General features: G+C 36.1%; 1 protein-coding gene across 2 annotated transcripts; it reads right to left on the reverse strand.

Moving 5' to 3' along the window:
- Window positions 1-2,078: 2,078 nt before the first annotated feature.
- LOC111502008 (uncharacterized) lies at window positions 2,079-24,569 on the reverse strand. Of its 2 annotated transcripts, none has more exons than XM_023155957.2 (5): window positions 24,353-24,569; window positions 14,812-15,072; window positions 6,383-6,586; window positions 4,669-4,853; window positions 2,079-2,235 (listed from the first exon to the last, which is right to left on the reverse strand). In XM_023155957.2, exons 1-5 carry the CDS (start codon window positions 24,453-24,455, stop codon window positions 2,182-2,184), a joined length of 807 nt encoding a protein of 268 aa, XP_023011725.2. In that variant the 5' UTR covers window positions 24,456-24,569; the 3' UTR covers window positions 2,079-2,181. The 2 variants fall into 2 exon arrangements, with proteins under 2 accessions (XP_023011725.2, XP_023011733.2); XM_023155965.2 differs by having other exon boundaries at window positions 24,359-24,568.
- Window positions 24,570-26,360: the final 1,791 nt, after the last annotated feature.

Below are 26,360 nucleotides of genomic sequence, written 5' to 3' on the forward strand. Positions count from 1 at the left end.
AATTTCCTCTCACCCTCTCTTTGTTCAAAACATCCTACTAATGTAAATCCATGGCTGATTCAACAGTCTTTATGACAAGTGATAATACTTTTCGCTCACAATAACTATGAAAAATTGTCAATAATCAATAGTGAATATTGAATGTATTTTTTCATTGATTTGGTGGTGTGGTATTTCATGAAATACCTCGGAAAGTGTGGAGTCTAAAGAATTTATGAAGAAAATCTTGGCACATAGAGCAATACTAATTTAGCTTTTCTGAAACTGTTTATAGGTTCATGACATTATATGCAGTAAACTGAAGTAAATGGAAAAATGTATCAACTTTACTACTGAGGGCCTTGTTTTGAATGAGTATGATTTTTGTTGTTGTAGGTACTGCTTCAGTATTTCCACTTTTTGATATGCTTCTGGTGCTTCATTTCTTGAGTCATCTAACCCAATGGAAGAAAACCTCAAACCTTGGCAAGCACATTTATTCAGAATAATTATCAATTGAAGGTATGTCATTCCTCAACTGATTTGACTCCAAATTGTTTTCAGCAATTATTTGAAAATATTCATTTGTGTTGTCAATTCAAGACAACTAAATTGAACAGAATATGACCCTGTTTTCATTGTTAAGCAAAAAAGTTTGAAATAAAAGTGACTTGTAAAATCCTAGGGACTTTACCTATACCAATAACTTTGCTTTCATTGTCATCCTTTAATTAGTACACTGAAAAAATACAGATACAGTTTCATATATATTCATTGATGAATTAAATCACCTTCAACAAAGCACTACCAAAATCAATGCTTTATAAATTTACTACCTAGTATATATATAAATAACAATCTACTGAATATCTGTACAAATGAGGCAATCACACAATCACTCGGCCTTCTGTTGGGTTGAACTCTCCATTTCTGTCGAATTGGAAAATTTACTAGCTATTTTATTTTTGATCGTTCGAAGTGCCTACAGAAAAATAACAACTGGTTATAAAGGTTATACAACAAAGAATTGCCTCAACATACAACCAATATGGGAAGTTCTCTCTTTTCAGATGGATCTACCAAGTATGGTACATCCTGCATGCTGGACCAACCCCAATGAATTCCAATCAACAGAGGAATTCCTGTTATTAGTACTAAATTGTCATGTATCCATTTGCCAAATTTTCCTCTAGACATGACTGATCTGATATTTCAAACTCTTTTCACATTATTTGACAATTTTTAACCTTACTTTAAGCTGAATTCTTCTTCTTTTCACTACAAACAAAATTACATTCTGTAGACGTTACAACTATTGGACTGACGTTTAGAAAGAGAAGATGGAAGAGAGCATTATTGAAAAAGGATGAAAAACTTTCAATCATCCGTTTCCTTCTAAATGTAACATAAGATACCTGTAACACAAATATAAGTAATGCAAGTACATTGGTGTAGCCACTCATTCGTGTAGAATTTTCATGCGAATCTTTCGAGATATATGGCGTACTCGATTTCATTTACATCGGCCTCTTTTTTAAAGAACGCTAGATGCCGTTAAAATCCCTGTTCGTGTGACGGTACAGTGTTGCATATTCTACGTGATGTAAATTGAGACGCAGATGAGAATGAATGTGATCACAGTAACAATCTGGGATAACATATATTATTTTAGATAATGTATTCAAACGCGTTGAAGTTCACTGATTTCTTTGAATTATTTTTGTGAATCTGTAAACATCTAGGATTATTAATTGTGTCAGCTTGTATGTGTTATTTACAAACTTGATTTTTTAATTGTATATAAATCGACCAGTAGTGAAACAGGAATTACGTTTAATTTTTTGAGAAATCATTCGTACCTTTTGTTATATTTCGATCTACAAACTCAGATTACTCTTGACCATTTTTCATTCACGTTTATTGTTAGTTTTTCCACGGTTTATTGTGATTTCTGAGTGTTTTACAAATTGTCCTCACCTACCTTTCAAACGGAAGACTCAGCACGGCAGAATGTACCTTGTTGTTGATTTCCATTCGAAATAATCTGTGAATAATTTATTTAGAAAATACTCACTAAAGCGAAGAAAATATTACTCATGAAAGTTTTAATGAATATTTTTATTTTTATCAGTGGCTTATCGGTGGCAATAAAGTTGGTAATCTTCTTTTTGGATCATTTCGAAAACAATTTTGAATCTGACATCACTTAGATATCCTCTTGATGAAGTCTCTTGCGGCCTCATTTGGAATTATTCTCTGAAAATAATAAAATATTTAGGGCTTTCAATATTTTCATGCCATAATAGTCATAATCTATGTTAGTCGAATATTATTTTGGAATGTCAAAACAAACATTCTGTATCCGAAATACTAGGTTGTTTCAAAAGTTTTGTCCGTGTTTATGACTCTACTTGAAACTATATATCAGTGAACACTTATGCAGTTTGATCGAAACAAGCGTTATTTGAATCAGTGCTAAATTTACCCAACGCAACACGAGTCGATTGATTTCGTTAGCAAAAAATTGCATGGTCAGGATTTGATGGATTAGACGAAGACCGTTTTTACCTGGTCCTGATTGGCGAAGGTTCTAACGGTGAGAAAGTTCGAAATGCTTGAAAAGATAACAGTCGGGTGGAGGGAGGTCCGGAGAGTACAATGGGTGATGCTCAATCCGTTTGACTGTGATTTGTGGAAAGTGTGGACGGGTGTTGTCGTGGAGCAGGATCGGACCTCTTCTGTAGACTAGTGCCGGCTGCTGCTGACGTTATTTTCGGTGCATTTCGTCAACTTTTCCACAATAGGACTCTGGCGAGATAGTTTGGTAGTGAATCACACCAGCCGCTAACCATAATATTGCAAGCAAGGTCTTTTTCCGGAAGGTTTTCGTCTTTGGGAAGTATCTGGGTGGCTCATCGGTATACACTACTCTCCTGAACGTCGTCTTCTTTCGTGCAGAATCCACTATTTATCAAACATGACGATCCAATCCAAAAAAGAATCGTTTTGATTGTACAAGGGCAAAGAAGAACAGACCTTGAAACCTGACAATTTCTATAGATCGTTTAAAATCGTAGGGTACCTACTTTTTGAGCTTTTTAAGCTTTCCAATGCATTTCAAACAGTAAAAAACCGCATGGAAGAGAATGCTCACAGTTCTTCTGCCATCTTATGCACCGTTTGTGATGGGTCAGTCATTAAATCCTAATCCTGGATTAATGATTAGCTCGTCTTCAAGGCTAAATTCTTCGGAACAAAATTTCGCAAACCAATGTCTAACAGAGCGTTTATTAACACTATCAATAAATAATAATAATAATAATAATATCGTTTATTATGCATAAAAATACATTTATATATAAAAGGAAAAGGGTTAGCCAAAGACTATCTTCCACCCTTCCCAAAAATTATACAGTAAGTATAAGAAAATAATTATAAACATACTTATTTAGTATCATAACAATGATAGAGAGGAGTAAAAATAATACATCATCTAGTTGCTAATAACTCTTAATTTTCTCAACATTATTTTGGTCAATTTAACAATTTCATTGTACTACCGTACATTGAATTTCAAATCTTTTGAATTAGCACTGAGCAGTAAGCATCATTGATGAATATTATGATTTAAAAGGGGTACAATTTCATTCAGATAGGAAATATTACTGGAGTTTTATCCCAACACCAAACCATTATTTTACCACCTCAACACGAGTTTCAATCACCAAGTGATTATCTTCAAGAGGAAGAATAGTCTAAATATACGTGCAATGTTATCCTTATTTATACCATAGATACCTTTTGATACCTGCGTCTTAAAGTGTCTTAAATTAATTTCACAATGTTGCCTTATTTACTTAAATTAATTTTTAATTTTACAATGTGTCCTTATGTAATAGTCAGGTAAATCTGATAATTAAAATATTATTTCAACAAGCTATATAGTATATATACTATTAGGTATTGATCCACCATCGTTATTCATAATATTATTGTGTTTACTTTTTTCTACACTCTCGTAGGCGTCTATGCAATGGTTTTGTTGCAAAATATAATGGGCGACTGCTGATTTTTCTGGTCTTCCATATTTTAGATGTGCTAAGTGTTCCTTATATCTTATTTTAATAGTTCTTTTTGCCTGTCTATAATATTTTGCATCGCAGTCCTTACTTACATTCGATTACATTCGATTTCGTGAATTCCAGACTTTTCCAAATTCTCGACTTTGTCCTTTAAATATCCTAAAAGGCCTAAATTGGAAACAAATCAACAGAATCAATGTATAAAGTACAAAATTCTGTATCGATCAGTATATACTAAGGGATAGTAGATTTGATATTTATTGTGATATCTGTTTCAAAATCTGTTTTTTCCGTTAACCAGCTGTCGCTCCCCTACAAACAACAACCCTCAAAAGTCGAAACTGTGCGAGTGCGAGCTAAGGATTAAGAAGGTCTTACTTTTAAACGCGTGATTTCTAACGCGGAGCTACAGAAACACGTGACATTAAAATAGACAAAACTATTGAAACAACCGAAAGGTTCCAAAAGGGAACCTGGCTCGAATTGCAATAATAAATCAATTTTCCATGTCATCTCAATTGTGTTGCCTCCAACTAAAAAAATCAACCCAAATCAATGTATCCCATGTCTGATTTGGTATTCCAGTTTTTTTCAAAATTCACAGTACCTGACCAATACCAGCAATCAGGGCTAGTATCGACTTTTTCGGTGGACGACAAAACCTCCTTCCTCGCTCTTGGCAGCATAAATTTGGGAAACAATCCAAAGGCGTCTGACATGGCACTGGAAATAGGTCCAAGAGTGGTGGAGGTGGAGGAGTACATTGCATGTAACTGACTAGAGTGCGAATAGCTGGAAATGAAAATGTACGGGAGACCGAGGTTAGTCGGCAGTACGGGGAATATCTGGCGAATGCATCACATAGCTTTACTTCAAGAGTTCAAAATCATGTAGGACCGACTGAATGATTATATGTTCAGGTCACCTCAAAAGCTTATATCTATGTCACCAATGAATCCCAGATGGCGTACACTAGGAATGAGTTGGCATAATACGATAGGGATAGGCGCAGTTGAATAAAACAGCAATTTTGAAGAAAATGCATTTCATTTGATCAGAACGTGAGATCATGTAAGGACAGTCTACTTCCGAACACGTAACAAATATAAATATTCCCTTGAATTATACCGTCAACAGACACACTGCGCCAATCAATAGGACCGTCTTGGCTTTTTCCCTAGGAAGAAAATTTCCTGTTGGGAGTTTGAAGGCTATGGTAGGGGGGTTAGTCTTAGTGATATTCTTCAGTTTACTTCGAGAGCGCGTTAAATAAAAAGCTATACAACATGGAAACTTCTTGTTCAGGAACCGTGAAGCTTCCGAAACTGTCAGCATTAAATATTAATGAAAAAACAATTGTAATGCATGTTTATAATTCCTTAAGAATGACTTCGACGCCGAAACGTTGAAAAATGCAAAACTTTCAGCGCGATTCAACCAAAATTCAGATGTTCAAATTTTTAACCTCGGAAACCTATTCTATTTGTATAAGTACCTATCTGGTGATGTTTCGAAGACTTTATCCATTTTCATTATTGAATCTACGATCTATTCGATATTATCGGTGTCGATAATAATAATAATAACATCAAATAATTTACATCGAAAGACGATTAATGACTAAAAGTAATAATGTTTCGATTTAAAAAGGTTGGATAAAAGATAGTTTTTGAAACGCCACCAGATGATACATGTTTATTTTGTATGCAAAATTTCATAAATTCAAGTTACTGACAAACCAGATTTTTTCTCAAAAGCTAATTTATCAAATGCAGTATATTTTGCTCTTTCTACATTTGTATTCATATTTAAATTCAATAATCTGATTATTTTAGAAATCTGTAGGTAACAATCCTAAATAAAAAAATATTTCAAATATGAATTATCCTTCTCAAAATAAAATATTTAAACAGAATTAGTTTTCACGATATTTCAATCATATTCACAAAATATATCATTGGAAAAGTTAAATTAACACCCCCAGTCCGACGCCTATTGATACCATATTTAACGCAATATGATAAACAGCGTCAGCTGTTTAACAGCACTATTTTAAAAGCTCGTTGGCGGCGTCCTCAAGGGGCATAGCAAGTAGAAATATCTCAGTGACTTTGTGGATGAATTGCAGTGCCACTTGCTTTAGACGACTGTGTTGCTTTCTTTGATGTACTGGCATGTTTGCATTCTTGAAATTCTTTCAGTCCCAGTTAACACCGAATGGACTATACTTTTCATACTACTTCAACACGAAGGTTAGGATTAACATTAATATGTGAGTGAAAGATTCTCATATTCATAAATTATTCAAAAATTCCACTCACGATCTACAAACTGATTGACAGCTGGTAATTTTTCCCATAGTGGCTGTGCTGTTCTGCAATAACTCTTATTCTGTCCATTTCTTAAAACTTCAGGGCAACATATTCTAGGTGCACAGTCATCATCCGTTGAACACTCCTTGATCTCCCAAATTTCAGGAACAGGTTCTGATGGACATACCTGCTCGACTAGTCCAAAAAGGGTAGCTGAAATTATCAATTATGATGGTAACTAATACTTTCCGTAATACATTTGTTAGTTAATTCATTGCTTTGAAGACATTCCTAAAACAAGTAGAAGGGAAACCGGAAAAAGGTAAAATAGTTATGAAAATGACAAGGCTCATTATTTCAGAATTTTCTTTCAGATCCGGATCCCTTCCTTCCTTCTTAACTTCTGAACGGGACAAGAAATCAAAGTTGGACAAAATTCACTTAAAATGAAATTGTTTTCACTACTTTTTGATAATGAGAAAAATCGCTTGTCTTTAAGAGGGCGCCACCAACTTAGTTTCAAATGGGGGTCTAGTGAAACCTCGTTTGATACGTAATTCAGTTGTCTATCCAAGACTATTATAGTTTCGCTGGCACAGTGTAGTTTTGTCAAAGCTACTGTGCCAGCTACTGTCAAAGCTAAGAAACATGTGATATATTTTTCGAATAAAGTTTGTGGAGATCAAATCGTGAAGTGTAGTTTTTGAAATTATAGAGCATATGTTTGAAGTTTGAAGACGCTGCGTTGTTTGGTATTTGTTTGTCAGTCATCAATACCTAACGTTTTTAGTGAATTTGTGAAAATTGTGAGAATAGCTCATTGTCATGTAGTATAGTCGAAGTAACTGATATAGTAATCTAAAGGTGTCGGCCAAAAAAACCAATACAAAGGAGTTATGTCGCAACGAATTAGTCCACGTGGACTGAAAAATTGGCGGTTCGTATTGGATAATTTTACTAACTGAGTTTTATGATTGGCTGAAGAGTCATAAAATTTGAAGTCCTGTTACGGTGACGAATAGAATGCGAGCCATCGTGTTGTCAATGTTTAGTCCAGAAGTGATCGCGATTTGAGTGTTGAAATTCGATATTGGTGTAGTAATGAGTACTTTTTGTTATAATTAAGTTTTGTTATCTGTTTAAAATGTGGCGTTCTTGGACAAGTACTGATAGTAATAACGATTGTGATAACAATGCAGACTTTCTCCTGTGTAGTGATTCCAATAATAAGTATTGCTGAAAAGTATGGAAACACCATACTGAGACTTGCTCCCTATTTTTGTGTTTTCAATCCCATCGAGTTGATTTGGGGAAAATTGAAACAAAGCATCAGGCGTAAAAATTATTTTACAAAATTTCATAAGAAGGTAATAGAGCTAGTTAAAGAATTATCTAATAGTACCGAAGAAGACTGGCAGAAAAGGATTAAAAAAGTTATTTTAGTTGAAAAAGACTATATGGAGATTGTACACTTCCATTTTAATGGTGGAAATAAATTCATTCGTGATTCAAATGACGACAGTGATAGTGAAACAGAGAATATGGAAGGGGAATTATCAGGAGCTTTCGACGAAAGTTAGTGAAGTGTTTTTGAAGCGATCGATAGTATATTATATGTGAGTGAGTAGTATTCAGAATTATTATCAATCATCACTCTGTTATTTGAATTCCTACTCTCCCACTCATCTATATAAACATATATAGATTGCACGACCAGCTGTCGAAAGCTGACGATTTTGAAAAAATGTTTGAGTGTACTTACGGATTTTGATGCGTAGATTACGAATCCGAAAGGAAAAAGCGGCGCTCTCCCTTATTTAAAAAGTTGCGTCCTTCAAATTTCAGAAAAGGGCAACTTTTCAGCCTTCTTTTTCACAAGATAAACTACTTAAAAACACAAGCATTTATTCACTAGGTCACCTTTACACCTTATTCCTCCTTGACACTTTTCAATTCAACAATCAACATTTTTCTCATAAAAAACTTAATTTTAAAACGAATGCTTTTTCTGGTGACATTCTTTTATTTCTATGTTAGTTATTAGTGACATTTCAGAAAAAAGCGGTTGGTATTTGCCGCCGCCTACTATTTCAAATTCGTAGATTTGGATTTTTAGTTTGACGTGAGTGATAAGAAAAACACAAAGAATGATGGCAAAAAACAGTTGAATTACTTTAGGAATATTGACAGCATCAGTCGTACCAACTATATCATTAACCTTAAAAACGTAAAATACAGAGATATATAACCAAAAAGCAGCTCCGTACATTTTTCAACATTTTTATTGAAAAAATGTTGATTGTTGTCGTGAAAAGTGTCAAGGAAGGAGGAATAAGGCGTAAAGGTGACCTTGTGGATAAATGTTTTTAAATAGTTCATCTTGTGAAAAAGAAGGCTGAATAGTTGCCCTTTTCTAAACTTTGAAGGGCCGTAACTTTGTAAATAAGAACGAGCGCTGCTTTTTTTCTTTCAGATTCGTAATCTACGCATCAAAATACGTACACTCAAACATTTTTTTAAAACCGCCAGGTGCCCTCAAAACGATTATTCACCAAATCCTTTTTATAACGTATAACATTAAAATACTGAAAATATATACTGCATATATATATGCATATATATGATGGTTTCGCTTGCGTAAATTGTATGGATTTGTTACCTGTTTTTCTACCTGAGGGTTGTTGATGGCTTCTGGCAGTTCTCCTACCTGCGATGGTTCATTATCGATTTGTGGTTGTCTTTGGGGGTTGTTTTTAATTATTGTTTTCCAAATCTTTGGGATGTTTAGTGAGTCATCCCTTTTGTTGATGAGACCTTGCTTTTCGATTTCGATAGCTTTCCTGATTTGCACAGATAGCACAGGTTTTGCACCTATGCTATCTGTTTTGTGGACTCAAAATTAATCTTGTGACCTGTTTGTAGATGGTGTTGAAAGAGGGCAGAGGAAGTTTGTTTTGTTCTTATCGAGTTTTTGTGCTCCTGGGTTCTGGCAGATATACGTCTGTTGGTCTGACCGATATATTGTTGACCACAGTCCTCGCATGTGATGCTATATGCTCCTTGGTTTTCTAGGGAAATTCTCTCTTTCGGTCTGGGCAGCCAACTGGATATCGTTTTGTGCGGTTTGTAGGTTGTCCGAAGTTTTTTACGTCTTAGTATTCTCCCGATCGGTCACACCTTTGACATAAGGTAGTGTCACAGATTGTCTGTCGTGTGAAGAGTCTTCTGTCGATCAGTGGATATTTTTTTGGTTCTTCTTTGTTTGTCGATGGCCTTTTGAATGATCTTTGGTCCGTAGCCATTTTGTTGCAGATCCTTTGGTGTCTCCTTCAATTATGTTGCCCTGTTTGTTGATTCTGTTAGGCGGAAACCCACACACACCAACCGCTACCTACAAGCAGCATCACACCACCACCCTACCCAGCTACAATCCGTAGCTAACACGTTAATATCCCGCAGGAGAACTGCCAGAAGCCACTAACAACCCTCAGGCTGTGGTGTGGTAAAAATTGGACAGACCCAAGTGAAACCCGAGAGGGCTGTTTTGGTGTGCTGTGATCTGATCTGCTAAGGAGACGGTATCATTACTTCAAAAGTAGTATGCCGATGATGATTCCCTTTTTGAGTAGTTACGTACAAACGTTTATCGTATACAAAAAAAATATCAGCCGTGATAGAATCCAAGAATGTATTACAATGTATGAAACCAACAGAAATCGACATTCAAAATTCAAATAGAAGTATTGTTTACGCAAGATATTTTGGACTATCTGCAAATTGTATACCACTAAGTCGGAATCAAATAAAATAACAAACGATAGTCCTCAAATTAAAACTGACAAATAATCATTACAGATATACTTATTCAATGTCAACTGATATATTGAATTCGCTTTCAAGCACGAATCTAACTGGTTTTTTAGATTCCGAGCATGGTGAAAGCTAATTCATTATATAGGTTATGCAATTTTCCGTAAGATCAAACATCGTTTGCTAATGTAAATTTCGCTAAAGATCATCTCGAAACACAGTCATATATATTACATAACTTCGATAAAGATCTTATCTTTTTGGTAGACCATGATAGAGAGTATATGCCAATAAATTTTTAATTGTACAAATTGCAATAGGTTCCAATTCTCTTGTGCACCCTTGTGAAATATCGGAATTGCTCTTCAATTTCCCCTGATTGTGGTAGAAAAGAGAAAGTATGATGGAAAAACCAGTATATGATGCAGCTGCCTTGAATGTTCATACTGATGTTTATCCAGCACAGGTCAAAAGTATTATACATACAGAGTGGTTCAACAAAAATATCTACTTAGCTTCTCAGTCTCAGTGGAATTCAACAAAAAATGCTCGAGTTGCTATTACCCCTTCAGTAAAAAAATAAACGAAGATGTACAAAATCATATTTTTGATCGGCTTCATTTTCAGCATATATCTCCACAATGTTTTGCTGCTGTGACTTCGGTTGCCTAGACGGTGGATTGAATGGAGACGCTGCAATAAATTGTCCATCAGATCATCATTGGACTATTTTATTTGAGGTTACTTGAAAAATAAACGAGCCTATGTCCACCGATAAAACGCGGCACTAATGCTAGTTGCACACTCACCGATTTTGGACGGCCAGTATAAAATCGGCCGATATTTTATTGGTAGCGGGTGCTTGCACACTCACTGGATTTTTATCGGTCAAACAATCAGTTGCTTTGTTGTCGAAATTAGCACGCACTACCAAAACGAAGTTAATGCGTAGTAACTACAATTTCACCGAGCATTCGAGACTGAAATAGTCGGTAAAAAACCGATGAGTATGCAAGAGTGTATTTAGTCATGTACGCCACTACTTCCCGGTACTGCCGGCGATACAGTGGCAGTGGACGGCTGCTCACCGGTATTTTACCGGCATCGGAATTTGGACAGCCGACTTTGTACCGGTTATCCAAATTCCAATAGTGAACCACATGTGGGAACGGGACCTGGCACACACGCCGACCGGTGGTCGTCGCCGGTAGAATACCGGTGAGCAGCCGTCCACTGCCACTGAATCGCCGGCAGTACCGGGAAGTAGTGGCTGGCGTACATGACTAAATACACTCTTGCATACTCACCGGTTTTTTACCGACCATTCCAGTTTCGAATGCTCGGTGAAATTGTAGTTACTAAGATTAACTTCGTTTTGGAAGTGCGTGCTAATTACGACAACAAAGCAGCTGATTATTTGACCGATAAAAATCCGGTGAGTGTGAAAGCACCCGCTACCAATTAAATATATCGGCCGATTTTATACTGGCCGTCCAAAATTGGTGTGTGTGTAACTAGCGTAAGATTGCTGTATTACTACTTTCGGCACTGGTATCCCCATTGTGAGCGTGGTGCAATCCTCATCTACAAACATAGTAAGACGATAATCGTCTTACGCGTAGGAGTTTTTTGCTTCGGGTGAAGTGGATATTGACCAAGAACATTAGGAAAAACGGTTAAAGTAATACTCTTCGAACTCCGCAGACTGTATATAAGATGTTAGATGTTAAAATGAAAGATGAAAGACTAGCATCTTTCTTGGCTCATTGCATCTCATATCCAATGATCACTAACGTGGAGACGTGGAGAGTGGTTATTAGTTATTGATGCCGGTACCCCTTTCGCAGCCCGTGGGTTGGGCTACCTATCGGGCACGTCCCCAGGTAGTGTATTGGGGACTCCTGGTCAGTGGCAGAAATAATTAGGGTGGGGGGAACTAAACCCAAGCTAAGATGTAAGAAATCGTGCCGTCAGCTGAATGGCCGCAGGGTGATATGCGGTTAAGAACGATCCCCTTGGGGAAATGGGAGAAACCTCATTGTAATCAGCCTACCTCTGCCCTTGCTACTCGTGGGAACACACGTGAATGAAACTAACACATAAACAAAAACAACAAAAACAAAAACCAATCCCAAGGCTGGACATAAGTAGTCACCTCAATATAAGGTAGTGGCTGGGGTTGAACAGAAATGTCCATCCCAATTTACCGCTTGGAATGAGGCTGGACATAGCAGGAGTAAGTGTATTTGTGTAAGCGCATTTGCGCCGACGCCAAAAGGAGAAAGATAGCGAAAGAGGCAGGTGTGGCAGCAACTACAAGTGCACCCTCCTCTACCCTCACTACACTTCCAACAGCAAGGGCACTTCCTGCGGCGGGCGTCAAGAGCTCCGCCTTGAATAAAGGCAAGGAAACGTCTGCCCCTGCAGGAAAGCTCCCTCACTTGTGCACCTTCACGGAGGAAACCCCAAGAAGGTTGAAGAAGCCGCGCAACGACAGTAATGTCGCTGCACCTTCCAAAACCTTCGCGGAGGCCACCGTGAGACACCTCAAGGTTGCAAAAGAGTGTGTGTTCGGCGAGTCTCGGCCTACACCTGCCAATATAAATGAGATGTCTCCTAGTGACCTATCCACCTTCCTGGAAAGAACAGGATGGACGATGACCCAGGGGGACAACTCCTCGGGAGGATGTACAATGGGTCACATGTGGCCTAAGTGCTGTAGGTCTACACTCACCCTCCTTTCTCTACAGATACAGATACCCTCTCCGTAGTACGGGAACGCCTAAGAAAAGAACTAGATGTCGCAACCTTCTTTGTACAAATTGATAATAATAATTATTATGATAATAATAATTATACTCAAAGGTACAACTGTGGCATCCCCAAAAACCGGGGGCATGAGGTCATCCATTTGTCTCATATAGATAATATTAAAGTTTATACCGCTAGAGAAAAGAGGGCGATGCGGGAATTTCGGAAATGATGTGCAATTCGTAGACAGAAGCATCCTGTACCATCTGATTGCCAGGAAGACGTATTCTTACCTAGGGGTGGAATAACGCCACTCATAAGAGACTACCTTAGTGAATCATTCTCTCCGAGGCAAATATCAGTGACAAACTCTAGCACTTTGGTCATCGGGAGTGTCGTTAAAGAACAAAGTTGCTGATACAAATATGCTTGCCGTTCCGAGTTTACTTTACAACTTTGGAAAAGTGAAGTGGATTAGGAAAAAGCTGTATCAACTCCGATAATTGATGCATTTCCATGGGAGTTTGCATCCCAAATCTTCCGTTAAACGGTTAAACTTTTCCCGACAACAGGAAGGTCATGGACTTTTACATGGAGTACATGACATAATGGTTCTGGATGGAGCCTGTGGAGTCATTAGGAGTTCGAATTTCCTTCTCTGCATAGTCCGCCACCATGAGAGAGCAGAAATTAAATCATTTTTTTTCGGGGCAGCTGCCCGACCGGTTCATGAACTTGGTTTTGTTTTCGACATTGAACGAAATGACAACAAATCTGTCACCGAGTTGGAACCCGTTCAACAAAAGTCTCACATAAAAGCCGCAGAGATCACCCCACTTCTGTGGCAACACAAGGATAAGTCGAAGCATGGGTTTTCTCCAACATTATCGAAGGCTTTGGCTTATCGAGCACCTGAACTTCGCTTTCATCAGGTCGATTGGGCTGAAGCCTTGAACTGAGGTGTTGATCATTGCCTGCCAGAATTGTGTCCTCAACACCTTACTCTACTGTAGAATCGTGAGTATAGAGGTTCGTGACACCAGGCGCAGGGCCTGCCGCAGGACGTCTTCAAAGACCCTGATGCATTTGCTGTCGGCAAGTTCAGCAGATGCGGTCGCAACCTATATTCATCGACATAACGCGGACATAAGAGTTCTTCATCATTCCCCTCCTTTAGGCTTTTGCAAGCCAATCAGCCTGATGTAATTCTTCTTCACCATTACAGAGCAATACCATATTGGTCATGGAGCTTTCAGCCCTGGGTGAGACGAATATTGACCGAAAAAATTAAGATAACGAATGAATTACCGAAGTTTTTTAACTCCGCAGACTCTATCAACCACTCTGTTTAGATGGTTATTCTGATTATTGGAGTTCTTAGTGGAATTATGCCTTCCCTATTCTCGAATCTAAAGACCATGCCAGCCGCACTAAGGCAGAAATATTAGCCGGTACGTCTGCTTAGGGCACATGATTTCCAGACTCAATGATCTCTTACCACACGATGTGTGGGGTTGTCATTAGTTGATTATGCTGGTGCGCCCTCCCGAATGTATAGAGGTTTCGACTAGCCCAACCCACTAGGCTAACCTATGGAAAAAAACATAATAGTGACAGTAATGATGATAATAATAGTAATTATTATAATAATGATAATGAATGAATGTTATTCATATCAAAAGAAATTTAAATATAGCGATTAGTTATGAAATAGATCAAATAGAGGTATTATTAGCCCAAGCTGTTTCCAGACGTGAACATTTTTAAATACGAGTAGAATGTGGTACACAAATGAATTATATACATACAATGCAAAAATCAACTATACAAAACGAGCCTTCAGAAAAATGAATACATCATCATCAGTAGGTACTTACGAGAATGTTTTGGATCAGGTTTGGGTGGTTCCACTCCTTCTATACACCTTTTCTCACAACAAACCATATGTTTTCCGAAAATACCGCAGTCTTTGGTAGTCGAGCAGGGTAGAGCGAAAAATGGCCGTGTAACATGTTTTCCTGGACAAACGAGACTAGGCCTTTCAGTTGTAGATATTCTTTTTTCGGTTTTTGGAATGATTGTAGTTTTTTTGAATTTTGCTGTGGTAGTTTCTTCTGAAATTCCATCTATTTCATTGTCTGAAATGGTGAAATAATTTAGTATTCTGAAATTTGTAAATGCCTAATTGTTAGTGTCGATTAATTCATTCAACCACGTTTATGTTTAGGGGCGATAATATACATGTAGTAATGATATTTTAATGCCAGAAACAATTATATTGAATTTCATCTGTTTCCTTGGTTGATTTTATCGAAATCTTATTGTTTGGTCATAATTGGGGACAAGTCAAACAATTCAAGACGTCATTTTATCACATATGGTGCAATCTCTTTTCTGCTGCAGGACAACTCGTAGAAAAACCTAATGCATCACGATGAATAGATACTCTTTGCATATAAATTATTCTGTGCATCATGGATGATAATATTATAGAGATCCAGTTGAAACATTGTTCTGTAACTCATGTCGAAGGTAGATTCACTAACCAGTCACACACAAATTATGTTAATAACTGGGAACATAACTTAATCTAGATAGAATCATTGCTGCAGATTTCAAAACAATGTCCATTTTTCAAGGAAAATCTTTCTATCATAATCAAGACCTCCCAAGGGTGGCAACCAAGATGGTAACCAAGAGAACTACTCGGTCTCCTAGTTTTAAACAGAGAAACAGATTACAAAGGCAATTTCATGAACATAACTCATGCACATAACTTTTTGTTTCCACGGAAACAGAACTGTTTTGTATTCAAAATTATGGATTTTCATTTGAAAAAGTGATGAAGAGATTATGAAATTTTAAGGAATGTACATTGTACAATCGTTAATTATTTCAATAATTAGAAGGGCAGTTTTATTTTGTTCGTAATACAAATCATGAAATTATAAAAGAACATTTAAAATTAATTGACGCTCAGGGGCGAGTTTATTGATTCCAGTGGCGCATTTGCATTTTCATCTGCAGGAAAACCCGGAAAAACCTGCAGCACCACATCATCTGACATCTGCCAATGTCCTTTCTCTCATGAAAGAAAATGTAGGGTGTCTCCTGAGGTTCCAATAAATTCAATAAATTCAATACATCGCCAGAACACTTCGTGACACGAAACGGTTTCTGACCTTTTAGAGCATTTCTGGTATTGTTGTTGTCACAAGAAGACACCAAAATGAAGAGTGAGGTAGTGAACATCACATTGATAAATTCCTTATAATACTTCCCCTATTCAAATTCTAAGGATGATGGTCACAAGGGGTGGAAGAGGAGTTACGACTGTTGAGGTTACGATAGAAAGATGTTCTTCTTGAATTGAAAATCGACCTGTTTTGGCATTTAATTTTATTTCTGAACAATACAAATCAAAACACCAGCAACAGATGAAACCATTCGACCTACGGACTCGTGGTTTTATCATAATGGTTGCTCTCATGATATTGCTAAATAAGAAAGTTTTCATTGAAAAATGGAAATTAATCTGTAAAAACTTGTGATATTACTTCCGATGGAATGCTTTTCAGTGTGATGTTTCGGTCCTGACCCCATTATTTGCTTCAGAACTACATCTTACTGACCAGCACTTTTTATATTGTGAACAAGAAGAAGTCGCATAGGATCTGAACTGGAAAAGGTGAATGGTAGCCGATCAACTAGTAGCTCAGTGGGTGTAACATTTTGTATGCAAAACAACCCTGAATGGAGGTGCGTTGTCTGGAAGAGAACTTCTTTGCGAACAACACCGACGCGTTTTTTTAACTCAGCGTCTAAATGGTCTAATTCATTTCTAAGGTATTTGATGGTTATCCTTTCAACTTCCTGAAAGTCAATATAATTAATGCATTGCGTGTCCCAAAAATAGTCATCAATTTTTCGGCCGATGCACACTTGACATGTTGAGATTATTTGCTGTATCTTTGAATTTCATTCAACGACTGTCATGATTACATAATGGACTTTGGTTTCTGGAGAAGCGGCGTTTTTTGGGGCATCTGGACATTCATCTCAGGACATTCTCTGACCACGAACAAATTTTGACTGCTGCTAACGACTAAGAGGCAGATTAATCATTAACCGCATACAGGTTGGCTTTGATATGATGTCCGCCTTGTTTTTCCATTCCAAATGAAGATACATATTCACTCAACGATATTCTACTTTTCCATTTTTATAGATCATCAAAATAGCTTGCTCGAGTTGAACTAATAGGTATTTTTGCTAACAGATCTCACAACTGAAGCAAGCAGTTCTCAAAAACTTCTAGACTGAGGAAGAGAAAACTAATGTTTGAGTTCCATATTTTCAGACGAACGGTTCTCAAAACTCTACATGTGATGTGAAGACAGCAAGAGACTCATAAGGAAGAGAAGCCGTCACAACCAGTGCCTGTCCTTCCTTCCCGTACGTCAGAGGATTGTCGAAAAGGATAAGAAGAATTGGGTCCAAGTACAACATCAGAACCTGCTTCAGATCCGAAAACACCATCCGTAGCAGCCTCACGAAAACCAGGCCACCAAACGCGGACTGTTATTACAAGAATCGCATTTAACGGATACCCTATGAGTGCGACAAATCCTATATTGGTGAATTTAAGAGGCCATTGAAAGTCCGCAATGCCGAGCACAAGAGAAGCACACAATGAGGAGAAACCAGCTAATCGGGAATAGAAGAGTATGTTTAGACTCATCAATATAACATCAAGTGGTCCCGAACTGAGATCATCAACAGAGAGGAACACTGGTTCAAGAGAAAATTCGAAGAAGCTGCATATATGTTGTCCAACGTCACATTCAGTCAATCTAGCGTAGAGATGCATAACATATGGAAACCTGTAATCACGCGGATGAAATGTCAACTCCCGTTAAAGCGGTGAAGTAGAGCGAGGGAGGAGAGGATAGGTAAAAGCGTTCGAATGACCTATGAATAGTCATCTCCAGTCATCACCCGATATTTTGCTTATTTTTATTGAAACATTGTCAACCACTTTCAAACGATTGTTCTACATGTGATGTTTCCTGAGAGAAGATAGCTAAAAGAATAACAAAAACATCATGAAATTTCTGATCGATAAGGAAATAATATCAATTGACATAGAATTGATAGCTCTATTCACAAATAAAGAAGATGACGAAATAAAAATTTGACGAATGCTTCACTTTCTAATTTTTACATTTCTGAGAATTCATGACACTTGACAAAGTTTATTCATTATTTCATATTCCGTTCGACTTTCAGAAAAAAGTAAATGAATTTCAGATTATCAAGGTGTGTTCAAAGCAAATGAAAAACTGTTCATTATTAATTTACATCTAACAAAATATTTTTGATGATGCCAATATTTGTCTTTGCAATACTTTTTCCTATTGAAGTCAATCAACCCCACATTACATCCGAGTAACAAATTAAAGTATTGTTTCAAAATTTCCGAAAGTATATACCTATACCAGCCTACTAATAATTACGAGTTTTCACTATGATTTTTGAAAACGATATGGTTGATAAAGAAAATGTTTTGTAATTCATGATCACAGCGGAACATTGAAAAATAATACTTTTGTGGTGTGAATGTAACTTCTGCTTCATTCGAGGGTTTGAATCTATAAAAACGTTTTATCAACTTTCATTTATATTAGCATGAGTAGTGTTTTTTTTTTCACTGATAAAGCACGGCAGATTGATACACAGGGGGATACCTTGTACCCGGTTAAGTACCTCCACCAAATCTGAGCCCCATATATAAGACCGCCTGTGAGGAATAAAGGATCAGATTAGTAAAAAAAAATTGATCATCAGACATTTTCGAACGCGTCAGGTGGGGTGAGTTAATTACTTGCTAAAAAGTGTATATTCCAGTAATCTGACAATTTGAGAGTGACGTAAAGAAAGGGGAGGGCAGCAAAGTTGTAAATAAATAACGTCATTTCGACATTCTCGAGCGTAGCTAATTTTTTTTTTATTTTGAAAGAAATAATTTAAGGATAACGAAAAATATATAATTTAACGATTTTTGCAAGCCGAAATAAAAAAAATTCGTCGATAAAGTTTAATGCGTGCAGCTGTGTGATGCCTATATTTCCTTCTCCGAGTTTCTATTTCTCTATTCACTTTTTCTCTATCTATTACTCTCTCACTCCGTCCCCACTCTGAATTCTGTTGCCATGACGCCATCACAGCTGATCACAGAGACTCGTTCGTGATGAAGATGATGATGAATGAATCAATTAATTGATGGATGTAGCCGTTACTACTTGGTAGGAAATCATAATGAAGGAAAGAGAAATTAAACTTTCTATGTTTTTTATCACTTTTACTTGTAACTAACGTTACTGCAGTTTCGTCCTATAAGGACACTTTCAAACGTATACAATACATAAGTTTGAAAATGTCCTTATAGGAAACTACAGTAACGTTAGTTACAAATAAAAGTGGTGAAAAACATAGAAAATTTCATTTCTCTTCCCTTCATCAATTAATCAATTGATTATAAAAAAAAATTTTTGAGCATTTTAAAAAAATCATTTTCTTATAAATACAAGTATTTTACTTAAAAACATACACTTATTCATTTGCATGCTATTTCCTGAGCTTTTCAATTAATTATGTTCAATGAATTGAAAAATTTTTTAAAAAAATATTGTTTATGTCAGATTAAGCGAATTCCTCTAGATAATCGTCAAATTATGAGACAGCGCGTCTAAAACATAAAGATGAACCATATATATCTTAATCTGATGCGCTTGAGTATTTCAAAATGGCGAATTTTTTTTTGCACATTATAATAATGGCCGCGAGTTTGCGTCAGATCGAAATCGTCAGATTATTGAATGAGAGCTTTTTTTATGCACTTAACACCCTCTTAAAAAATCTAACGCGCTCGATTACATTTTTTTTTCTTTTCACTTTTAACCCTTACTTACAACCACCCACATCATGCAAACGATCAGATCAACATACCAACATTATTAGAAATACGTAGAACATTGATGCTATCAATATTTGACGCGCTCGAGTATGTCCATGCAACAGTATTTTTTTACATAGGTACTCAAAAATCTATAGCCGCTTCCCCCACCGATGAAAAAGTATACAGGCTGATTCACAGTGGATGGCACATTAGACGTTTCTGGTGAACCAGACAACGGATCACTTTGAAAATTTAAAGGAAGGCATATTCGGGTATTCTCTAGCCAACTAAAATATTTTCGACAATGCGGTGTTGCCGCTTCTATTAGAAAGCAGTAGCAACTTTGATTTTTCAAATGGAACACTCTGTATATAATATTATTTTTGGAATCTCCAACAATTGCCCGACAACTTTTTTCGATATTTCCCTATACCTATCTGTTACCGTTTTCGAAATAAAAATTAATTTCAATTTTTTTCTTCGAAAATCATGACTTCTAAAAATGCCGATATCTTTTAGTTAAGAAGTACTAAGATATCGAAATTTAGTTTGGAGTTAGGTGATACTTGGACACTTCCCACACGTCAGCCTAATCTCCGTTACTTCCATACAGGGTGGTAAAAAAATACAGATTTTTCGTTTGTAGTGGAAAAAGTTTAAAATTAATGTACATATTAATATTCGTTTTTTTTACTGTTGAATGTATGACATTCAGTAAAAGCTATGCTCGCTGAATGATCTCGAATAGTATAATAACAAAAGTGATAATGGTTTCTGCCTAGGAATATTAACCAGTGCAAGGTTAATCTCATTGAATCATTTTGCTCCTGAAATAAAATGTGCGTTAATTTGATTTGGTTTTCATTAATTTTCAATCGTTATGGAAATTTTTCAAACCATAATTCGGAGATTCTTATTCGACACTGTACTCAACTTTTTCTTATTGTTATATCACTCATTCTTCATTATTTACAGACAAGACTAAATGACGAATAAACTCGATTGTTCAGTTTCCCGTTCTCGTTAACCTACATTTCTTTGAAATGAAAAAGAATTTTTTGTTGCGTAATCTTCGTAACACAACCTTGGACTCCTTGAAGTCGCTAATTTCTTGAGCATTTAATTGATACTATGTAGTGTTTTAATTAACCAACTATTCACAGATAATGCGTATTTGAGAACTTTCATCACTGTAATCATGTATCATGAACTGTTACCCGAGTTGCAGTAATCTGTGTACCGTGCGTCCATAAGTTGACAGGTGAATAATCTTATTAAAATATCCCAGAGCACCTCAGCTTTTGATTCTGAATATTATTCATTTGGATGATAATGAATTTTTGCTTCAGTTTATGGAGTCACTGTATGTTGCGACAAGAAGTCTACAATGATGAAATTTTCCTAATGTTCGATTTGTGATAACTAAGATATGATGTACGATAAATGTGGGTAACTGAAACTAACCCAATGTTGAATCTTTAATGTATTCACATCAATACTCGTTAACGTATTCAAAATACACACTTTAATGTGAGATTTGGACTTGAAAGTTTACAAAACCGCGACACGTGTCGGATACATTGGGAGCATAGAAGTTGACTTATATCGGACAAACAGAAAAAACTTTTCACAAAAGAATAAAAGAACATAGGAGTAGTTTTCTGAATGGAAAGTCCAATTCAACATCATTTGCGAATCTTTTTTGACAGGGGGGCACGAGTTCAATCACCACTATGATGTAGGAACTTGTAATGCATTTGGGCGAGTAAAGTTCAAAACTCAGCCTTTTGGAATTATTAGAAATCAATAGATTTAGAAATCCGGAATTATTACCCGATGATCAAATTGATCTGAATTGTTCCCTTTTATTGAATTTAGTTTTCAGAAGGGAATTGATAACTACAAAAATTTTTAAAAGTAACTAAAATGATAGCTCAGGTGGAAATTGTTATTCATTATTTCTCAGTCTTATTAATCGTTCCTAGATAGGTAGGTAGATAGTTTAGATAATGAATTCATCATGTAGAAATTTGACAGGTAATAATAGTCATAATGCACGACACGGAATTTGTTCTGTAGGGTTTTTTCTACTACTTAGTTTAGAAACATTTCATTTCGTTATTGATTTTTATTATACAATATTATAAATTTTTGTCAGGTAATTGAAATTTCATAACTGTATTGTCGAGCAGTCGTCCAAAATATCCATCTACTTGGGTTTTTATGTTGATTCTTTTATTTTAGTTTTCACTTATCATTTTCGTATTTTCTCATCCACGCAAAATTTACAATTTTCTTTTACAATTTCATACAGTTCAATACATTTTTGCACATTCATGTTTGAATACTTAAAAATCTATTTTTTTTGTTTTATCATTTTTCTATCGCAATTTGATTTCAATTCAAAACTCGCGATTCAACTTTATAAATTGTATCTTTGCAAAAATTTATTTAATTTGGAAAATTCAATTTCAGTTTCAGTTTTTATTTTTGCGAAAATTTATTCAACTTTAATTGATTTCTATTATGTATTATACATTTTTGTTAGGAAATTAAGTTTTCATAACTGTATTGTCGATCAGTCGTCCAAAATATCCATCTGCTTGGGTTTTTATGTTAATTATTTTATTTTAATTTTTACTCATCATTTTCGTATTTTCTCATCGCATATCATTGAAATGCTGTCTTCTCTCGAAACGAAAGTTTATTGCCGAAAAACAGATGAATATTTAGAACACCACTTGGGATGTTTCGAGTAGGTCAACACTTATGGATTTAGACAAAGAATTCGGGCACAAGTGGTTGATCCTTCTGGACTATATTTATGACCCCGACCATAGTCAATGATGATTCTTCGAAAGGTCATTTACATAAAAAAGGAAAAGAATCGGGCCCAGTACTGATCCTTGTGGAACGCCCCATAAGATGTCCTTAGTGTCTGATAGTTTTTCGTTTGATCTCACTAACTGTTTTCTATCATTTAAGTAAGACCTGAACACTCCTTTAAAGCCATAGTAGTTCAACTTTTGCAAAAGAAGTTCATGATTTACACAATCAAAAGCTTTTGAGAAAACGCAGAATACTGCAGCCACGACCTCACCATTGTTAAAATGTGTGTAGACATGTTCAAGAAAGAAAAATATTGCACCATTTGTGCCTTTTGCTTTCTGAAAGCCAAATTGACAGTTGCTTAATATATTGTATTTAGAAAGAAAAAAGCTATTAATCTTTTTCTCACCATTTTTTCTCTCAATTTTGAGAGTGTTGAGAGCATGGAGATAGATCTGAAGTTATTTGGATCTTCTGCATTACTACCTTTGAAAATGGGAAATACAAAAGCTGTTTTTAGACAAGGAGGGAAATTTCCAAGGGAAAAGGATTTATTTATAGCAATCACTAGTGTATTCAAAGCGGAATCGAGAAGGTGATTTAAAAGTTCTACTGTTTTTCCTGGAGTGATGTTCGTATTCATTCCAGCAAACCCATTGATTTGATACCCGTATCATGGGGATGCAAACAAAATTAGACCACCATATTATAGGCGGTCCGCCATATTGGATTCAGAGTGACATCGTCATGTAATTGTTCGGGTTCGTTTCAGTAAACCGTTGCTTATGGTACCCATATCATGGCGTTATATTATCCTTCGAAGTGTTTTCAGGAAACCCTGTCATTCAATAGGTAGGTACCTATATATCGGGGGTGCACAAAAAAAAGTTAGTCCGTAATATCAGATTTAGCTTGACATAATATTTATCGTTTTGCTTTCAGTAAACCCTTTCACTAATTTCATTTTTTATATCCTTGAAATATCGTTAATTGTAAATTTATTCAAATTTGAATGCTACTTCAGTTATTTCTAGCTCATATTATTAATGTATTCACATTTCAGTTGACATCAATCATTCAACTGATGGGACATATGAAATGAGTACCTGATAGCTGTCTGTCAACTGTTTCGTTGATTAGACTCAAACTTCAGGTAACTTCCTCCATTACTTTTCAAAACGATTATTTTCAATAGAAAGATAGGCAAACAGATGAGAACTTTTTACTGTTTGTAAATCTGGGAAAACCTAACGATTCACCTTGTATGTTATCTATGGAAATATATGATATAGGTACATACAGAACAGAACAGAAATATACAATTATTTGTATTTCTTACAATATTTTATATCAATATTTGCGATATCGGTCAGTTTCTACTGGTTTCAAAATAGCTTTTTTCAATTTTGACACTCCATAGGTAGGTATTTCAAAAATTTGGCACTGAAGTCATCAAATATTCAAGCAAGTTGATCAAAAGACATTTTGCATAAAGGGTTTCTGTTGTTTTTCTCCTCAATTTCATCCTTAAAATACAAATACTCTGAGTACTTCAATATTTTCTTCGAAATTTCAAATTGCTTTCTCATACATTCAGAAAGGAGTATTTACTCTTTTTATTGTTTAATCACCTTTACCTATATCGAAGTTTATCCGGACTTTATCCTGGCACAGAACACTGACAACTATCAAAGTGAAAACATAGTACACAACACAGCAATCTACAAGTTTCATAATTATAATTATGATAATTACTCGAACTTCTAACTATATCCCCGCTCGAACCGACATTGCATATACCTACTCGTATTTCTTTATGCAGGATCTAAGTGGATACTGAACGTATATTCGCAACATTCGAGGATACTTCTGCTTTCACGCAAACACTACCTTACAAGAGGTGGAGGCTGATGATTTTACAACAAGTAAACATATGTGATGAGGTAATATTGAAATGCGAGCGATGTCTTTTCATGCGGAAACGCAGGAGGGCCACATATTTTCATCGTTTCTTGGAAATTCCGACTCAAAAAGTCGGGCTCAAAACTCGAAATTTAGAATTCAAACCCGAAATTTTTTCAAAACTTTTAAAATATCGAAAAACGGTATATAAGTATACTGGGTGTCCCATCGAAAACAGTCCACCTTCAAATTCTTTGTGAATATTTTTTGTAGCCAAAAACAACCAAGGAAAATATTTTAAGGTATACAGGGCTTCTTCTTGACTCCATCAACCTACCCTCCAGATCAACCTCATTTTTTATAAGAAAAAGAGTCGATATTTTAATCAAAACGTCTATTCATTCTCTATATGACGTAGTTTTTTGCTAACATTTTTTGGGTTTACTTTCGAGAAATAAGGCTGGACGCTGTAAGGACAATCAAACTATGTTCCACTTTGTACTTTTATTTTCTACATGACCGTAGTTCTTCAAGCGATTTCTATATGTACTTGTTCAACAAATAAACGTTCGATCCAAAAACTACTATCAATTGAATCAAATGTGTGAAAACTATTTACTGACATTTGAGTTCAATATGTCTGTAGGCTTGTTGATTGCAAAATGGCTAACAGATATGACTTAGTATATTTTTATTACTAAAACGATAAATATGTATCAGATTCAATGGAAATGTTTTTGCAGACGTATTACCAGCAAAAAAAATAAGTTCAACTTCCGGAGACGAGTGAAGTACTGGTAAAAATTGCCTATTGCACAAATCAATTCAATGCAGATTACAACAGACTGTTGGTTGATACTGGAAATCACAGCATTCTGGAAATGACCCCAGACTTTTTGCCTCCAACTGTCAACTACGAACTGCCTTATAACTTACTGTTCCCGAGTAGAGAGAACTGGGTCCTTCGGGAGAAGGAAATATTAAGAGCAGATAGTTGTTGGTTCACAGATTGATCAAAAATACTTACCGGTTCAGGTGCAGGTGTTTTCAGTCGCAGAGCCAGGACAGAGATATCATCCCCTATATTTCCCGATATCATCCCGATATCATCGACTATATTTCAAGCGAAAATTTACGCTATTGAATTGTGTGCGGGAAGATTGGAAGAATCCAACCTCATACAAAAGTCAATAAAATATTCTCGGACAGTCAAGCGGCTTTGGAAGCTCTTGGATCCTACCGAGCAACGTCTAAATTGGTATCATTGGTATCAAACTGCCAAAAAAGACTTTCCTCGATAGGTAGACTTAACAGATTGTCTCTGGTCTGAATTCCTGACCATACTGGGCTGGAAGGCAATCAGGCTGCCGACTCTCTTGCAAAGGAGGGTGCTACAAACAGCTTTATCGGACCAGAACCTGTCATTGGCAACAAAAATTGAACACCTAGGATGGCAAGAAGATTTATGGACTTCTGGCAGAATATTCCAGGATTGGCTCACTCCAAGGCGTTTATTCACCCTTCGAAGCTTGATACCAAACAGATGTTGGACTACAGTAGGGATGAACTACGATGTCTAACAGGCCTTCTTACAGGTCACTGTCATTTGAATCATCATGTGCAGAGACTCGGACTGTCGGAAGACAGTGTGTGTCACCTCTGTTTGGAAAATGATAAAACAGCACAGCACATATTTTGTGCCTGTCCTGCTGGGGACAGAATCAGGTTTTTAGAGCC

This window comes from Leptinotarsa decemlineata, unplaced genomic scaffold (assembly GCF_025532065.1).
Source record: "Leptinotarsa decemlineata unplaced genomic scaffold, Ldec_3_MD MMD2_tig00026340_RagTag_RagTag, whole genome shotgun sequence".
NCBI classification, from domain to species: Eukaryota; Metazoa; Arthropoda; class Insecta; order Coleoptera; family Chrysomelidae; genus Leptinotarsa; species Leptinotarsa decemlineata.

Bases quoted from the DNA above. Each gene is read 5' to 3' on its own strand.
- LOC111502008 (XM_023155957.2), bottom strand. From the start codon at position 24,455: ATGAAACTTGTAGATTGCTGTGTTGTGTACTATGTTTTCACTTTGATA. The intron at 6,587-14,811 runs GTAAGTACCTAC...TGATAATTTCAG, and splicing joins ACCTGATCCAAAACATTCTC to CTACCCTTTTTGGACTAGTC. The intron at 2,236-4,668 runs GTACTGTGAATT...TATTATTTTCAG, and splicing joins TGATTGCTGGTATTGGTCAG to AGAATAATTCCAAATGAGGC.